The following is a 15,622-nucleotide window of genomic DNA, read 5'->3' on the forward strand; positions in this document are numbered from 1 at the left end:
GGCTGGCTTATATACCTTTTAGCTACAGTGCAAGACTAGAAGTAATTGGTAGGCAATACACAAAAGACTTGATCGTTCTCACCGAGTTTGGAATGAGTCCCGTTCAATGTCAATACAAATTCAGTATGAGTTTGGTATGATGTCAGTATGATGTCTGTACAAGTCAATATGAAGTTGGTTCAATGTCATCAAGAGTTCGGTACAGGTTTGGTATGATGTTGGTACAATGTCAGTCGAACGCTGAGGTATGTTCGGAAGTAACAAAGTGGATTCATGACAACCCCATGGTAGGTCTAATGATAGGCCATGCATGGTACCACCAAGATTCGACAGAGAAGGGGATAACTCTCCGGTTCTCGTTCAACCGTGCTTTCGCTATTACCTCGATCGAGGGTCGTTTGCGTCTAGGTCGAGGTAGGATAGATGGGTTGTATGCGTACATGTCTCATGGTTTGGCAAAGGTATGTATTACTATCTAACTACGTTCTAACTAACTATTAAGCTACAGAGTGAGTAGGAATAAGTGAGCTGTGTGCGAACCTCTTTCAAGCCTACGGCGTTCCTCTTAAGGAAGCAGGTTGAAGGCCGATAGAGCGTCCGTCGAAGTTGTGTTGTTGTCATACTAAGGTTAGCAGGAGTGTAGGAATCTTCCTCGGTTCTTCCCCTTACAGAAGCTACCTTATCCCCTCAACAGAGCTTTGCAGAGCGTCTGTCGACTTTTGTTCAGCCTATTCATGTAACTCAACAGAGTCTTCATCGATGTCCAACTTATCCTCTACGGACCTTGTTGTACCACACCACATATTGCGCCTAGCCAGCAGTCAAATACACCATCTGAGCTTCACATTGCAGTGAAAGGTTACAATAATTGGGATTCTGCTGAACACTCAACTCTGGTGACATAAATCTGAAGATGTTGGTCTTGATGTTCATCATGACATGTCAGGTCAAACACGGCTCTGCTTTGAAGTCGTCCATGATTGGGGTGATCTCATAGTGATACATGGGGATGAAAGGCAACTCAATGCTCCCCAACTTAGTGCTTTGACCTGTACAGAGTTGTATCAATCCATCTTGAGTATCAGGGGGTGGATGAGACCTTTCCTTTCATCTTGCAATGTGTGTCAACCGCTCATCGTCTGATATCTCATACAATTGGAAGTCAAGTGTATAGTGTCGCACAAAAGAGAATGATTGTCATTCCTTTAAAGGTCCCCTGGCATCTTGGACAGTGAATCAACCATCAGTCATGATGCTGTGTGAGCCTTAACCAGCCCAATAGATGAGCACCATGATTGACAAGCAGCAAAAGAAGGCCTTCAAGAGCTTGCATTTTCCCCCACCAGTCGAGGTCTAAACAATTGCCTGGGCCTTGTTTAGATGTATTGTTTCCAATCAAACTATTCAACCTATAGTTCTCAAACTGACTGCTACCAGACCTATTCACATACCTTATCTCATCATTATCACCTCAGATACACCAGGTCTGTCCTCATAAGTCACAAACATCGCAATGACAATGACAGCCACAAATGCCTCTCATTGCTCATATCTCCTCAAGAGAGCATACCGTGGCCGCGTAGATCGATGTGGGTGTAAAGATCCAGAGCACAAGCACAATGATAATGAACAGTGCTTGTGGGGAGTTACAGGAGGTGCTAAGTTCTGCAGACGCTGTGTAAGTTAGGTACCCAAAAGTGGTGTGATTCCAACCCAGCTCATATTGCCTAAACATATCATATGTAGCTCAATGGCACCCATGAAAAAGAAAGCCAAAAGATCCTTGACTAAGCTGAATATCAGCATGCAAATGGCCATGATGACTGCCTTCTTGACAGACACACTTCCAGAGGTACCATTTGTACTTGCAAGAACAAAACGCATGCACTCAAACAGTGTCAAACCCTCCTGAGGGATCCCAAATCAAATTCTGCATGTTCTAATTGTGTAAGTTCACAACACATTCCACAGCGTTTATCCTCGCGCAGCGATAGATGAATATCTGCTTCATGACACCTCTATTTGACAAACCTAAAATACTAACTCAGCAATGCATACCTCAAAACAGAGGCATTGGGAGCATGAGAAAGCAGATAGCTACAATGGATCCAATGTGGTGGCAATAGGTCTTCTGAAACGGGCTGAGATTTGCGGAAGCATTGATAAGAAAAATTTCTTGGAGAACTGGTTGCTCCCAGAACCTTCAAGTAGAGAGACAGAAAGTAGGTGCGGCAATTGATAAGGTCATACACACAGCACGACAGTGTGGCAGGGCTGAAGAAACACAATCCCAATGGCTAATGAGAATGAGTTGGTCAAGCGTACCTGGCTGCTGACAAACATTGCTTTCTTCAGGAACCACTGCTTTGACTTCAAAACACAGGGCGGCCGCTGTATTGACATCATGCCTGAGCTCAACTCCAAGCACACTCAACTACGAAGCAAGTGAATATCATCTCAGTGGGGGTGGATCTACCACTTACTCCAATGAGGGGTCAGTTCAGGGCATAGAAGGGATTGATATGTGGGATGATTCTGCCGCTTTCAGTCCTCAACAGGAATTCAGGGGTTATAATCCCAATGGAGATGCATTGAGTGTTGACTCAAGAGACGAGTCAGCTGAGGGAAGAGGAGGGATCGAGACATGGTCTGATTTTATGTTTCCTGGGTGATTGTTTGTTTATATGCATTTCCAATCTTTGCGGCTTTCTTGGGTCTGTCTTGTTCAGAAGAAGCACCATGTCATAATTGACTTTGTGGCATTCCAACACACCTCCACTTCACTCTTGCTGTATTCCAAGCCACTTTACTCAACATGGCCCCCAGGAAGAAAGATGCTTGTAGCTTGTTTGACGGCCATCTGATGACTAAATCAGTAATTTGAACGCTGGAGGCAGGTCCAGACAATGAGTCTGTGAGGGAAGACAGGATAGGAATGGGTCGAAGTGCTAATACAGATAGAGCAAGTCAAGTGCCAAACAAGCCAGACTTGGGGTCAACCAGGAGAATGCTTCACTAGTGGAATGCTAGTGAACTAGACGAAGGAGTATATGTTTATTACTGGGACAACTGTATTTAAGACCTGAGCTCATGTATGTATGTTTGTAAGTGCAAATTGATACTGCTAGGATCATGGGAACCACTCAGTCACCCCTTTAGGTGTCTATGATGTCCCAAAGAACTTGCTTGAACTTGCAATGGATCACACCAATAGGCCAAGCTGATGTGTCATGACATTGTCCGTTTGTTTAGTTCATACGATTCATGACAAGTGGCTGCATATGTATTTACATGCATGAGTAATTGGAAAGAGTTACAAATGGAAAAACTGTATACTCAATAAGGTAGCCAAGGGTCATGTGACATGTACAGAATGTCATGGATTGTGCCTACAAACCTAAATAAAACCAAAAAAGGGAAACTTTCAATGTGGAATGAGTTCAACAGATTGTCAATTATACCTCTTTGCATGTCATTACATTATAAACACATCCCTTGGCATTGGAATGCTTGGCACTTACTTGGCATCTATCATTGAGCAGAGAACACTCCGTCCATAAAGTGTGTGATTGTGACCTACAGATTTTGCCATAGTGTGCCCTCAATGACTAAGCACTTCTTGCCAGAATATGCAAAATCTCACGGATTAGCTAGCTTGGAGCCATAACTTTGGCATCTCTGTCTTGTTGTTGCTATCTTTCCTATCTTGCTGGTTGCCAGTTCCTCCTCAAGAAGAGCGTTTAAGTACATATAAGTGGTGATCAGGTATCCAGGCACAGTGCTTGCCCCAACTGGAGATCTATTGTGGGCGCTGGGCTTCCTAAGTCCCCTAGTAGAAGCCTTGGCTCCATTAAATGCCTTCTCAGAAGAGTTCTGGGCCAGACAAGAGTGGCTGGCATGCTGTAGTTTCCCCTAACAGCTTACTTCAGCAAGCAGGAAGCATGAAAAGTCCCCTGGCACTTCTGAGAACCAAAGCAAATGACTTCATGCTTGCTAGAGTGTGGCAGCAATTGTAAGCCTCACAGCAGGGTATCTGGTCTGCATCATAGGACTGCCCTAATAAAGTCGGTGGGTTGCACATAGTCATGAATCAGTAGTAGTCCAGTTTCATTGACCCTGTTTGTGCATCATCAAGTATTGGTTATAGACCAATAGTACCCAGATCAGAGCTTTGTAGAAAAATAGATTTGTGACCACAGCGAGCCTGGACCCTTAGTTAGCACATTGAATGGCAACACAACATTGCACTGAAATCAGCTGATTTTAGTCACAGGAGTTGAGACACATGTGTCTTGAGCTCATATATGTATACAGTGGTGATGCCAAAGCATGGACACCACATGATGGAATGTGTGAATTAGGGTTGATCAGTTTGTGCAGCGGATTCTGTTTAGCATGTACCAATTGCTTGACGAGTGGTACAAATCAAAGTTCCAGTTGTGGTGACCACAATCGTCTCTCTGCTAAGGTCCTGTTTGGTCCACCAGGACCACGATAATTTCATAGAGGTCTCACAGTATTATTGTATAGTCTATTCACACATCCTCAACTGGGTACTGACCTGTCAAGGATGTCTTTTGCACATGTTAGTGTGATACAGCCATCATTTGACACATTCAATGTGACATTGCTCTAGAGATCAACATTTACATATCCAAGCTAAATTTTGGTCTTTTTTCCACCACATGGCTTAATTTCCTTCCATTACTAGGAGGTAGAAGCAGGAATTCATGACGGGACAAAGATTTTGCTTACATATCCCTATTCATCAACAATGCATGGGTGAGAAGTATATTGTTATGACATGTGCAGTCAGTGTAGTTCTTCATGGTTAGAAGGTGTTTGGGCCTCCAATTGCAGTATTTTGCATGTTTCAGCCAGTAGAAGCACAGCTAGCACTTGTATAAAGAACAGCCTTCTTACCTGCTTTCAGATCAGTCAAGATGTAACCATTACTTGTGTTCAAAGACATATGTACCCCTCCAATCCAGCATCCTCAATCTATAATCCAAGCAAGCATTACTATACCTCATTCAGTCAACCATTGACTTTCAAGACTCATTTGACTCTGTATGGACCCTTGCTCAATGTCAGCCACCTTTTACCGCACATGTCTGCTCAAGCAAGCATATGCTTTTGGCTTTGAACGGTGTGGTTATAAACATGTAGATCATCAGAGCTACGATGATGGACAGTGTTTGAGAGCAATAGTCAGTGGGACTGGGAGCTGCAAAAATTGTGTAAGTCCCTCAAGAGAAGACATTTCAGTCATGCTCAGAGTGATGATGATGTTACCTGCAGAACCGTGGTAGGCACAGGAAAGCAGATCAGTTATTGCAGGAGGAACTTGACTATGCTGAAGAACAACACACAAGGGATAGTTGGGATATCATTCTGAGAAGATACAATCGAAAAGGAAGTGTGTGTGGGTGTGATAGCAAGGAATGCCATGTTCTTGGTCGATGCCAAAGTGTCACCCACAAGGATTTGTGTTACAGATGTGTGAGTATAGCCCATTAGAGATAGGGTTTATCAGTCAGAAAGAGGCCACCAAGGACAGTCACCTTTTTGGCCACATAGCTCGATTCCAGAGACAAAGCTGACAAATTCACCGGCAACCGCCTAAGGATTCCAAACAAGCACACATTCAGGCAGATGCAAGAAGTGGAGCTACCCTTGTGGGAATAGGACTACTGAGAAGGGCTGAAGTGAGTGGACAGAATGGGGATATCGAGAGGAAGGCAAGACTCGAGAAGTGGTTGCTCCCACAAGACCAGAATGCAGAGGTACAAGGTGCGTACAGGAGCAGGTTGTGCTCAAAGAGCACAGTCAAACATGATTGGCACTATGCAGGTCAAGATCACTAGCTGACATTCCTCACAATTGCCAGCAATATCTGCATCAAGTTCCAGACATCACCAACCCAACTCATTTGTGTTTAGCCTTGAAGCCTCATATCAGTGTCATTCCCACCGATGTCAATGTACAGATATCCGGCACCACAGTTTTGGTGAGGCACAGTGCTTAGGTGGCACTAGAGGTGATCATGATGAGTGCCCAAAGTGTGTAAGTCACTAACAGTCTTAAGAGCTGCAGCCAGCCGATATTGCTTGACATTGTTAAACCTAGAAAACCTAGAGAGCAAACCTACACCGAGGAGCAGAAAAGCTTATTCAGGACCGACTTGCTCATGCTGAAAGCCAAAGGGATAATGGATGCAAAGATTACATCAAGCGAACACATGAATCATTGGCCGATTCCAGATCTTGTAATTGCGATCAACAGCATCTGCATGTCCTTGAGGCTTGCCAAAGCAAACCCCAGAAAGATGCGCACCTGGGCCGCTGTGTTTGCTGTGTAAGTAGTTGATCCACTATTGCATTAGCTGTTGGTATACCTGGCAGACATCCCTACATGCATATGGCCAAAACACCGAACTGCATTGCCACAGCCCTTACTGCTGATAAAATCTGATGATCCTTGTTTTAAGTACTCGGGACGCCACAGCCTGGCAGATAAGCAAAGTGGAGCTAAATACCTCTCAACACTGCTGGTCATGAATGCCAAGAAGCATACAGAGGGAGATATTGCAATGCAGGAATACCTCCAAAAATGGTTGCATCCAGATCGAGAGTCTACCTGTGTGGAAATGGAAGGTAAGCAAAGTCATACAAATAGTCTCATTGGTGATGTGAAAGTCAAGCCAAAGGCTGGGGTAAAAGGGTGTTAAGGAAACAGATACACTCACAACAGAAAGCAAATGAAGGGCTAACTTTGTATTTCCATCACCAGGAGATGTTGTATCAAACTCAGAAGGCAGAACTGACACAACACCTGCATCTGTGGCAACAGAGGCACTGAGCACAGCCAGCACACCAGTATCAGACATGGACACACCTCATCATCAAGCTGATGGGTATGAGCCCAGTGAAGAAATGTTTGTGGAAGCCCCAGACTGGAATTTTGACACTCAGGGGGATCAAGGGGTCATGGATTGGCATGACTTTGCTGTCGTTACTCTCAATGCCACACTCACCAGTTGATCTTCCCCACATTTGACAGTTTTATTACAATTCTTGCCAAACTTGTTGGACTTGTAGAATATCCCCACCGATCTGTTATATCCATCAAACAGGTTCTGAGAACACAGATACATCAGTAGAATAACACTTGAAGCAGATGACACCTGGTTGGACAGATATGTAGATACATAAGAGGATAGCTAAACTCATACTTGTACTCCCTGGCTTTTGCCAAGCGAATGTCAACTCCAGTTTCTTCACTATCACCCATGACATATCCACTTAGCCTTCAATCACTGCCGATGCTCATTTTGAGGTTGTACTTTTCAGATTCTTTGTCACACTGGTACATGGGGATACAGGAGGTGACCAATGAAAAGGACAGTGGTTTGGACTTGTTGTATAATTAAACAGGTCTAAGTGCCAATTGGTAACAGTGGTTGGTGATAGGATAGTATTGTCATCGAGAGATGTTGACTTTGAGACCAACTGTGTGACCGTATGAGTGAGACTCAAATGGAGGGCCATGACTTGGGAAACCAACAACTAACTACAGAACTGGTGGGGTATTTATACCTTGTTTGCCACCGAGAATATTGGCCACCTTACTAAGCAGATGTCTCTCCAGTACCAAGTACAGAGACATATACAAACAAAGGTACAGGAACATGTCTCGTAAAATCACACATATGGAATTGCACTTGCTGTAATTCATTACATCCTTCCTACTCACTTGTGTCTCACCAGCTATCTTGTTCATCTTGTTATTTTACCTTACGTCCAACAAACATCTCTCAACCTTGTGTTACGCCTGGTACGCTTCAAGAGAAAAGGGTGCCAGGTGGACGAGTGAAGTGTAGGACGGGAGGTCAAGGAGTAAGGGGATGTGACTTGTAATACCGGACGAGTGGAATACCAAAGGTGAGTTGAGGGGTACGTCAACTATCTGTAGGTATGTAGTGAGGTTCGGTGTGGTGTTTGCACAAGTGTAGGTAATGCAGAGGTAGTTAAGAATAATGTATGGGAGAGTAACGTATGATATTCAATCTCTACAGAAGAGGGGAAGAAGTGTCCAACTAGTCAGAATGTCCGTCTTATATACCTTTTGGCTTCGCCGTGAGGAGGAGCCAGGGCTCGGTGTTGTTCAACGTCCTTTCCCTGTGTACTACGATATTCCCACGGTGATGTATCCTTCTAGTAATTGGGAGGCGACACTACCTGAGGGGTTTTACTACCAGGGGCGGCGACCGGCGTTCGGTGTGTGGCTGGGAAGAACGTCGGACGTCGGCGGTGCTCGGTGTATGGTTATTGTGCTCATCGTTCATGTCGTTGAGTGCACCGAGTGGTTGTGTTGTGCTTGTTGTTCTTGTTGGTGATCACACCGTACGGTTGGCACCACTGCGTTGGGAGGTGGTGGTCCGTGCGGTGATGTTGATGTACTTGGTGTTATGGCTTGGCTTACCAAGGCGTAACACCTTGTCTTACTGTGTGATACAACTTCATTGACTGAAACCTCCACAAGAACATTGTGACAACAAGCAATTCTGTCACACCTGCACAGAAATGGTGGTATGATCGCTCTGATCAGGGGGTACAATGTTCAATCGGCTGGCTGAGGATTGTATCCGTGCGTATGCAAGCCAATGGGTTGTGATAACTTCACACAATATTAGACAGTCACCAGAGGCACATTACTGGCTCCAAGCGTTGGCAACGGTCACCATGATATACTCTTGTCCACGGGCTTGATACCATCATATGCTGTGCACCAAGTCACATTGGGATTGATTGATTCAGGTGAAATAAGCAAAAAGGCAGGGTCTGCATCAATTCGTCCGAATACAAAGGACGACCTAAAGTGGAGTACTAATTAAAGTTCTGCCACATTCACGTCGGTTCCCATTTTAACTATGACGTCGGTACGTTTGAGGCACCTCTCTTTCCTCACTCGTCATTCCACGCACTAGCTACACCATATATATTCATCAACCTCGCGTCGTCTATTTCACTCTCAACTCAAATCGATACTTTCAGAGTAGACAAATAAACAATACAATATGTCCGCCCCTGCCCCCGCCCCCATTCCTGTGCCCGAAGCGTCTGGTACTCGACAACGTACCAACAAGTTGGAAAAGACTGAAGCCGACTTGATTGACGATGACAAGAATCCGTGAGTATGAGTGCAGTGCGACGCTTGTCCACCAGTGTGACCCACCTCGTCATTGGTCTGAGATGTAGTGTAGAGCTATCGAACTGACCATATGTTACTGCTTCTTCCGAACAGCGCTTCCCTCAGCGCCAACCCGAACAAAAGGGTAGCACGTAACAAGCCTTATGTGAAACCTCCATTCGTCGACATGTCCATGAACAAATTGTGAGCATAATCAGGTCTCCCATTTGAGCGGTACTGACTAGTATCCATTTCGTGTTCTCGCCACAGCCTCACCTACCTCGTCGCGTCGCTCTTCCTGATCCTCGCATTTTACATGTGGCGTTTCACTGTCTGGGCCGCACAAGTTGGTGGTTATTGGGCTTTGATCACGGGCAATCACAAGACCCCAGCGTCGATGGCTGCGTCCAGCGCGGCAGCTCTTGCGGCTACAGCAGCCAGCGCGGCGAGTGTCTCGTCAGTTTCGTCATCTAGTGCCGCAGGTGCGACGGGTAGCACGAAGGCTGCTGATCCCAAATCGATCAAGGTGAGTGGGAGTCTAAAAGGAATCACATGATAGTCTGAGAAAGGACGCTGATGTTCTTCTCTCTACTTTACTTCTTCTCACCTTGCCCAATAATTCCAACACACGCTCATTGTGCCATCTACTTGTACCGCCCACCCACCCACCCACCCACCCGCCCGCCCTCGTCGCTTCGCGACACAGCCCAAACCCGCTACTACCCCCGAAGACACTATCGAATCCCAGATCTACCACCTTGCCAACTCGCTCGGTATCAAACCCGCCGAATTGTCAGGTGCTATCCGACCTCTGATCGACCCTTCGATACCCGACCCAGCAGAGGCTGCGAAGAAGGAAGCAGAGGCGTTGAAGAAGGAGATGGAAGCCAAGATGGAGGAACAAAAGGCCGAGACGGGAGGTTCGGTCCTAGGTATTCTAGGTGAGGCGTTGTTGGATTAAGTGGAAGTGAGGTCTCTCGCGAGAGCGGAAGGGCAACAGAAGTCGGAGGTAATGGTGAAGAAGGAAGATTTGGTAGCCGAAAGAAGATATAGTAGAGGCGATAGGAAAGAACGAAGCGGTACATGAAAGTAAAGCAGTACAAAGACAATATAACCATATGTCGGAAATATCAATGTAGCGTCTACATCAGATACAGTGTGGCGTCGTATCGTATAAAGTGCATGAAATAGCCGACCATCTACTCGAGTATACATATTCAACCATCGCTTCCCACAAGACTGTACCCTCTAGCAACTCGACCTACTTCGCACCTGTGAGATCCGCTGGGAATCCGGCGAAATCTTGTTGATCAGTAACGTTTTGTCCTCCTTTTGAGTATGTGATTCGCATCCTCAGTCTGACCGCGGCCTGCGATTTGACAACGACATATCACGTCAGTCTACCATTCGCTACACACAAAAGTGATAGGAGAAGACTCACCCCCGCCGGTGCAATGACTCTCATCTGTTGCGTCTCGACACTACCCGGCGAGACATCCGTATTTGACATAGCCTGCATTTGTAGTTGTTGGGTCTAAGGGGTTGGCAAGAGGTATATCAGCTCACACTCTGCTCTTGCCTGTACGGGGCAAAAACATACCTTGGGCACGGCCACTTGGAAATTGACATGCTCGACCTTCTCTCCGCCGGACACTGTGAACCTCGCCAAGATTTGCACCACACCAGGTTGTGATGGAGACGTCTTTGGTGTGAGAGTGATCTTCAACGAATTCTTCTCGTAGGCGGTGTACGATTGAAGTTGCGTCTTGGGAGGTGCAGCAGCAGGCGCTGGTGCTGGAGGTGGTGCAGCTGAAGAAGACGAACTCGGGGTGACGAGATCGAACAAGGAATTAGAGCCTGATGAGGCAGAAGGTGCTGGAGGGGGGTTAGCAGCTGGAGCCGGAGAGGAGTCGAACAGTGACATGATGTCCGCTGCTGCTGATCTCGCCGGTCCCGCCGAGGGTGCTGACGTTGACGGTGATGTGAGGTCGTTACCGCCCGTTCCGAAAATATCGGCGAGGAGATCTTGCGTTGATGGGCCTGAGGAACCGCCGTTCAATGATGCGGTGTTGGGTGCAGAATCGTCGCCAATAAGGTCGACAACCGTATCCTTGTCTGTCCTTGTTGATCCAACCGATCTTCTCTCGCTCACTGCGATTGTATCATGTCAGCTTGGCTAGATACTACGTTGACTGGCCGTAAAAAGAACTCACCAGTCCCCATGATAGTGGCTCTGATCTCAGGAGGCGGCATCCTCTCCAACACTCCCATCTTGATCTCGTTCTTCCCGAACAAGCTACCAAACTCTACTGCTCTTTGCTGGATCTCCAATTCCAAGTTTGACGAGAACGAAGCGAGGATCTCAGCAATACGATCTTGCTGTGTGGATTGGTTGGGAGTAGACAGCTCCGCGAATCTGACGGACAGCTTGGAGATTGCTGTAAGGACGAACTGCCGGATGAGGGTGTTGATGTAAGGGGAGTTGAGGACAAGTTCAAGAAGATCGATAAGATCGGAATCCGTAACCTGAAAGTAAAGGTTAGATATAGCTTAAGAGAAACGAGCGGTCGTCACCTACCTGCTTGACCTCCTCGCCATCGTCTATCGTTCCCCCTTGCAACAAAACATCACCGAACTCTCCAATAAGCCAGACCGAAGCCAAGGTCAAACTGTCTTGCGAGAGATCGCTGGACAGAGCAGCGTAGAGCCGTTGTGTGGTGTAAAATTGCAGTTCGGGTGTATGACAAATCAGTCGAATGAACGATGATAGAACCTCCTCTCGAACATAGTTGCCAGCCTGACCCATGTCATCAGCGAAGTTCTGTTTCTTGGCTTGTCTTGTACTTACCAGTTTCAACACTCGCAGAACGGTATCAATCTGCCATCTCTTGTTTGGCGCAAAACGCTCCGCTCCCAAACAGATCTGCGTGGTCATACCCAACTTGAACTCGTTATCCGCGACCTCCAAGAAGCTCAACAATTCTCGTGTCATGACCCGGACATTTCCCTCGTTCACTAATGCGTAAGAAAGTTCGAGCGCTCGACGTCGGATGGATATATCGCCATCTCGAAGACAGTCGAGGATGGTGTTTCGATGTCTCTGAACAGCGTTGGTGTCCATTGCCACGACTTTGTTGAGTGTGTTCAATGCCACGTATCTGCGAGACCATTTTAGCATGAGCCATCACCGTTTAATACGCTTGACTTACCGAATGTTGTTATCCCGGTTAGTCAAGAATTTACCGAGGATGTTGATCGCCATTACTCTCAACCCGTCATCCGCCTCAATCTCCAGAACGGTTAAGACAGTCTCGTATAGAATCGAATTTCCTACATTCTTCGTGGAGTCGGTGTTCGTTGCGACCTGGGCAAGAATATCGTTCATCGTCTCGCTGGCTGTAGCGTCGCCTCGACCGAGGAGTCGGAGTAAGCGGAGGATCTTGGTTTGCAAGAACGGGTCGGTGATACCCAAGACGTCGTGCTCGGCACTGTAGCCTGTTGTGACGAGGTTCTTGAGGTGTTTGACGAGGAGTCCAGTGGCCTGGAAGGAACGTCAGCTGTTCTGCCTCGTGATCAAGAGACATCACACCCTGAGCTAACCTTGCGGAATTCATCGCATATCTTGTCATCCAATTCACACATCTCCGTGACGAGTGTGATACCCGTCAACAAGACTCCGTGATTCCTGTCCTGAAGTAACGCTTTTGCTTTGTTGGTGAAATGGTCCATCAAGTCGGGTACACGTCGAATCACCCGTAACGCGCAAAGGGCGGCCTGAGAGAGGACGTCAGTGACTTGACTCGAGGCGAATGTTATCCCGCTAGAACCCACCTTCTTTCTGATATAAGTGTTGCTGCTCCCCAAAAGCTTCTCAATCTCATTGGCGAGATCTCGGGACATCTCTTCGGAGGAGATGTTGGCGAAGGTGCATAGAGCTAGACCGACCGCATACATGTTGGAGTGGTTCATATCGCTGTGAGTTCAAGGAGGTTGATCAGCACAGATTTTCATGCAAAGGACCAAGCAGTGCATATTGCCTGTTCGGATGGGTGAAGTTGGACCAAAGACAAATGTGAAGACTATTTACTCACTTCTTCAACGAGTTCGTCACTAGCGTCAGGACCTCTTGATTCTCATCCAAGAGCAACATGATCCCCAAATATCCTAATCTCTTATCGGCAAACCTGGGACTCGCGACGAGCTTGAGACATTCTATCTGACCGAAATGCGCAGGGTATCCAAGCATGTGGATGTAGAGGAGTTTCGCGATATTGTTATGTCGTGCGAAAGAGTCTTCCTCCTTAAACGAAGTCTATTGTCATGGGACCAGGATTAGCTAGCGCGAAGGAGGAGTGTATCAAGGTGACTTACTCTGATGGCAGCAGACTCTTTCTGGATGACGGATCGTTCATCGGCGAGTGTCTACAGCAGCGGATTAGTGACTGACATACAGAAGATATGAGAGACGGTTGGACATACCTTGCATGAGCGGATCGCCTTGATCAAGGCTACGACCGAAGACACGTCTGTTCAGCTGTTCGTGTACGTGATGCGACAAAGCTATGCAGACTTACCTTTGAGATTGTAGTGCCCGCTCATGGTTGCTCGTGCCGATGGTGCGGGTATGGGTATAAGACGTTGATATGTATATGAATGTCAAGGTGATAACAACGAATGCTGTTTGAGGGGTGGTGATTGTGTCGAATTCCACGCGACGCAGAGTCCAGGTTTGTATGGTGCGGAGTGGTTGTTACAATTACAGTGGCACTCCCAATGTATACCAAGTGCGTCATGACTATCATTATTATTGATCTCTTCTTGTTCTCCTTCTATACCTCGTATTCACAACTTGTAGCAATCCACATCGCACAATGGCACCCCTCACAGTCTTCGTGACGACTTGGAATACAGGACTGCAAGGATCGAAAGCTCAGTCACAGGATCTGACGGGATGGCTGTTGCCCGTATTGCACAACACTGCTAAAGATCCAGAACTGCCAGAGGGCATAGTACCAGACTTGTATGCCATCGGTGTGCAGGAATTACTACCAGTGCATCTCGCTCGTGAGTCAGCTTTTACGACCTCACGCTTCTTCTTTGGATCGTGTCGGAAAGTAAAGCTGATGTGATACATGTCCTACAGTTGCTGGTCTATCACGACCTGTTCTGGCCGCTTTGACCAATCGAATCCAATCACTCCTTTCTGCGCATGCTACTTCCCTTTCACCGAACAAGACCCCCGAGAAGTACTCCCTCGTTCAGAGGACGTCTCATGTCGGCGTCGCGCTGTGGGTCTTTGCAAGGGACAAGACGATGGAGGGACGATTGGGCAAATCGGGCACTGCAACTTTGGGTCTGTGGTATGGAGGAATGGGCAACAAGGCAGCCGTGGGTGTGAGAGTACCGGTAAGAAGAGGCAAAGATGGTGGATGGGAGATCTTCACGTGAGTAGGGTGCAAGACCTGATCCATCTTCGTTACTGCTCTTCGTTTCTATGCTGATCGTAGTCCTCTGGTGTACGTTGTAGGTTCGTTAACACCCATCTCGAAGCACATGACAAGAACGTGCCCCGTCGTAATGCCCAATATCGCGACATCCTTTCCTCCCTGGTCTTCAACACTACCGATCCACTTGCATCCCCTACCCAGATCTTCGAGACCTCCCACCTCGTCTTCCTCGGCGACCTCAATTACAGACTGGCCAAGACTCCTCCCGCTGCAGGGTTGAGAGATGGGAAAGAGTCAGATGACGTTTTGATCTTGGAGAAAGCAAGAGCAGAGATGGTGGACAATGACACGCTGAGAAGGGAGCAAAGAGAAGGGAGAGTCTTTGGAGGGTTGAGAGAAGGTGATTTGACAAGATTCGCTCCGACTTACAAGCGGATTGTGGGCCAGGTGGAAGGGTACAGCAAGTGAGTTGCCTCGCTCTTAGCATGTTGAAAGGCTGTCACTGACTGTGTGCTGGCAGAAAACGTATACCCGGCTGGACAGATCGAATACTCTTTGCATCACATACCGATCCACCTCACCTCTTCTCGCCCCAATCGACCCTCGACCCTATCCCCGCTCAAGCGCCTCACAGCACGACCGCCATCGTGCATTTCTCCTCCACTCCCGAGCTCACGATATCAGACCACAAACCTGTCCATGCTGTCCTGTCCTTACCTGAGGTTGAACACTCTGCTCCTGCACCACATCTCGCTCCTCTACTCCCACCTGCCCCGTCACATCACTCGCCGCGACCACCGGCGACATCCAGAGAGGTTCTACTTGTCTATAAGCTGCTTGGAACTATCCTAGATAGAATAGTAGGATGGCCGTGGTGTTTGGTGGTGTTGCTAGGAGGTGGTAATGAACGCACAGGTATGGGTGTCGGTGCGTTTTTGGCAATGATATGGGGAGTGTATTGGACCGGTGTGTGGTCCGCTTGA

The 15,622-nt window shown here is 47.3% G+C and overlaps 3 protein-coding genes across 3 annotated transcripts; 2 read left to right on the top strand and 1 right to left on the bottom strand.

Annotated features, from left to right (window-relative positions):
* Positions 1 to 9,079: 9,079 nt before the first annotated feature.
* Positions 9,080 to 10,153, top strand: CI109_101844 (uncharacterized protein; the record flags this gene model as incomplete). Its single annotated transcript, XM_032008140.1, has 4 exons — positions 9,080 to 9,192; positions 9,307 to 9,396; positions 9,463 to 9,718; positions 9,899 to 10,153. The coding sequence occupies 4 exons, from the start codon at positions 9,080 to 9,082 to the stop codon at positions 10,151 to 10,153; spliced, it is 714 nt and encodes a 237-aa protein (XP_031857563.1).
* A 300-nt stretch (positions 10,154 to 10,453) lies between these two features.
* On the bottom strand, positions 10,454 to 13,791 carry CI109_101845 (uncharacterized protein; the record flags this gene model as incomplete). The annotated part of the gene is made up of 13 exons (XM_032008141.1): positions 10,454 to 10,561; positions 10,634 to 10,726; positions 10,793 to 11,343; positions 11,406 to 11,718; positions 11,771 to 11,989; positions 12,041 to 12,350; positions 12,402 to 12,733; positions 12,793 to 12,966; positions 13,024 to 13,165; positions 13,284 to 13,504; positions 13,564 to 13,614; positions 13,672 to 13,700; positions 13,767 to 13,791. The coding sequence occupies 13 exons, from the start codon at positions 13,789 to 13,791 to the stop codon at positions 10,454 to 10,456; spliced, it is 2,568 nt and encodes an 855-aa protein (XP_031857564.1).
* A 272-nt stretch (positions 13,792 to 14,063) lies between these two features.
* CI109_101846 (uncharacterized protein) lies at positions 14,064 to 15,622 on the top strand (the record flags this gene model as incomplete). The annotated part of the gene is made up of 4 exons (XM_032008142.1): positions 14,064 to 14,256; positions 14,336 to 14,636; positions 14,720 to 15,103; positions 15,160 to 15,622. The coding sequence occupies 4 exons, from the start codon at positions 14,064 to 14,066 to the stop codon at positions 15,620 to 15,622; spliced, it is 1,341 nt and encodes a 446-aa protein (XP_031857565.1).

The sequence above is a fragment of the Kwoniella shandongensis genome, chromosome 3 (genome assembly GCF_008629635.2).
Source record: "Kwoniella shandongensis chromosome 3, complete sequence".
Lineage (NCBI taxonomy): Eukaryota > Fungi > Basidiomycota > Tremellomycetes > Tremellales > Cryptococcaceae > Kwoniella > Kwoniella shandongensis.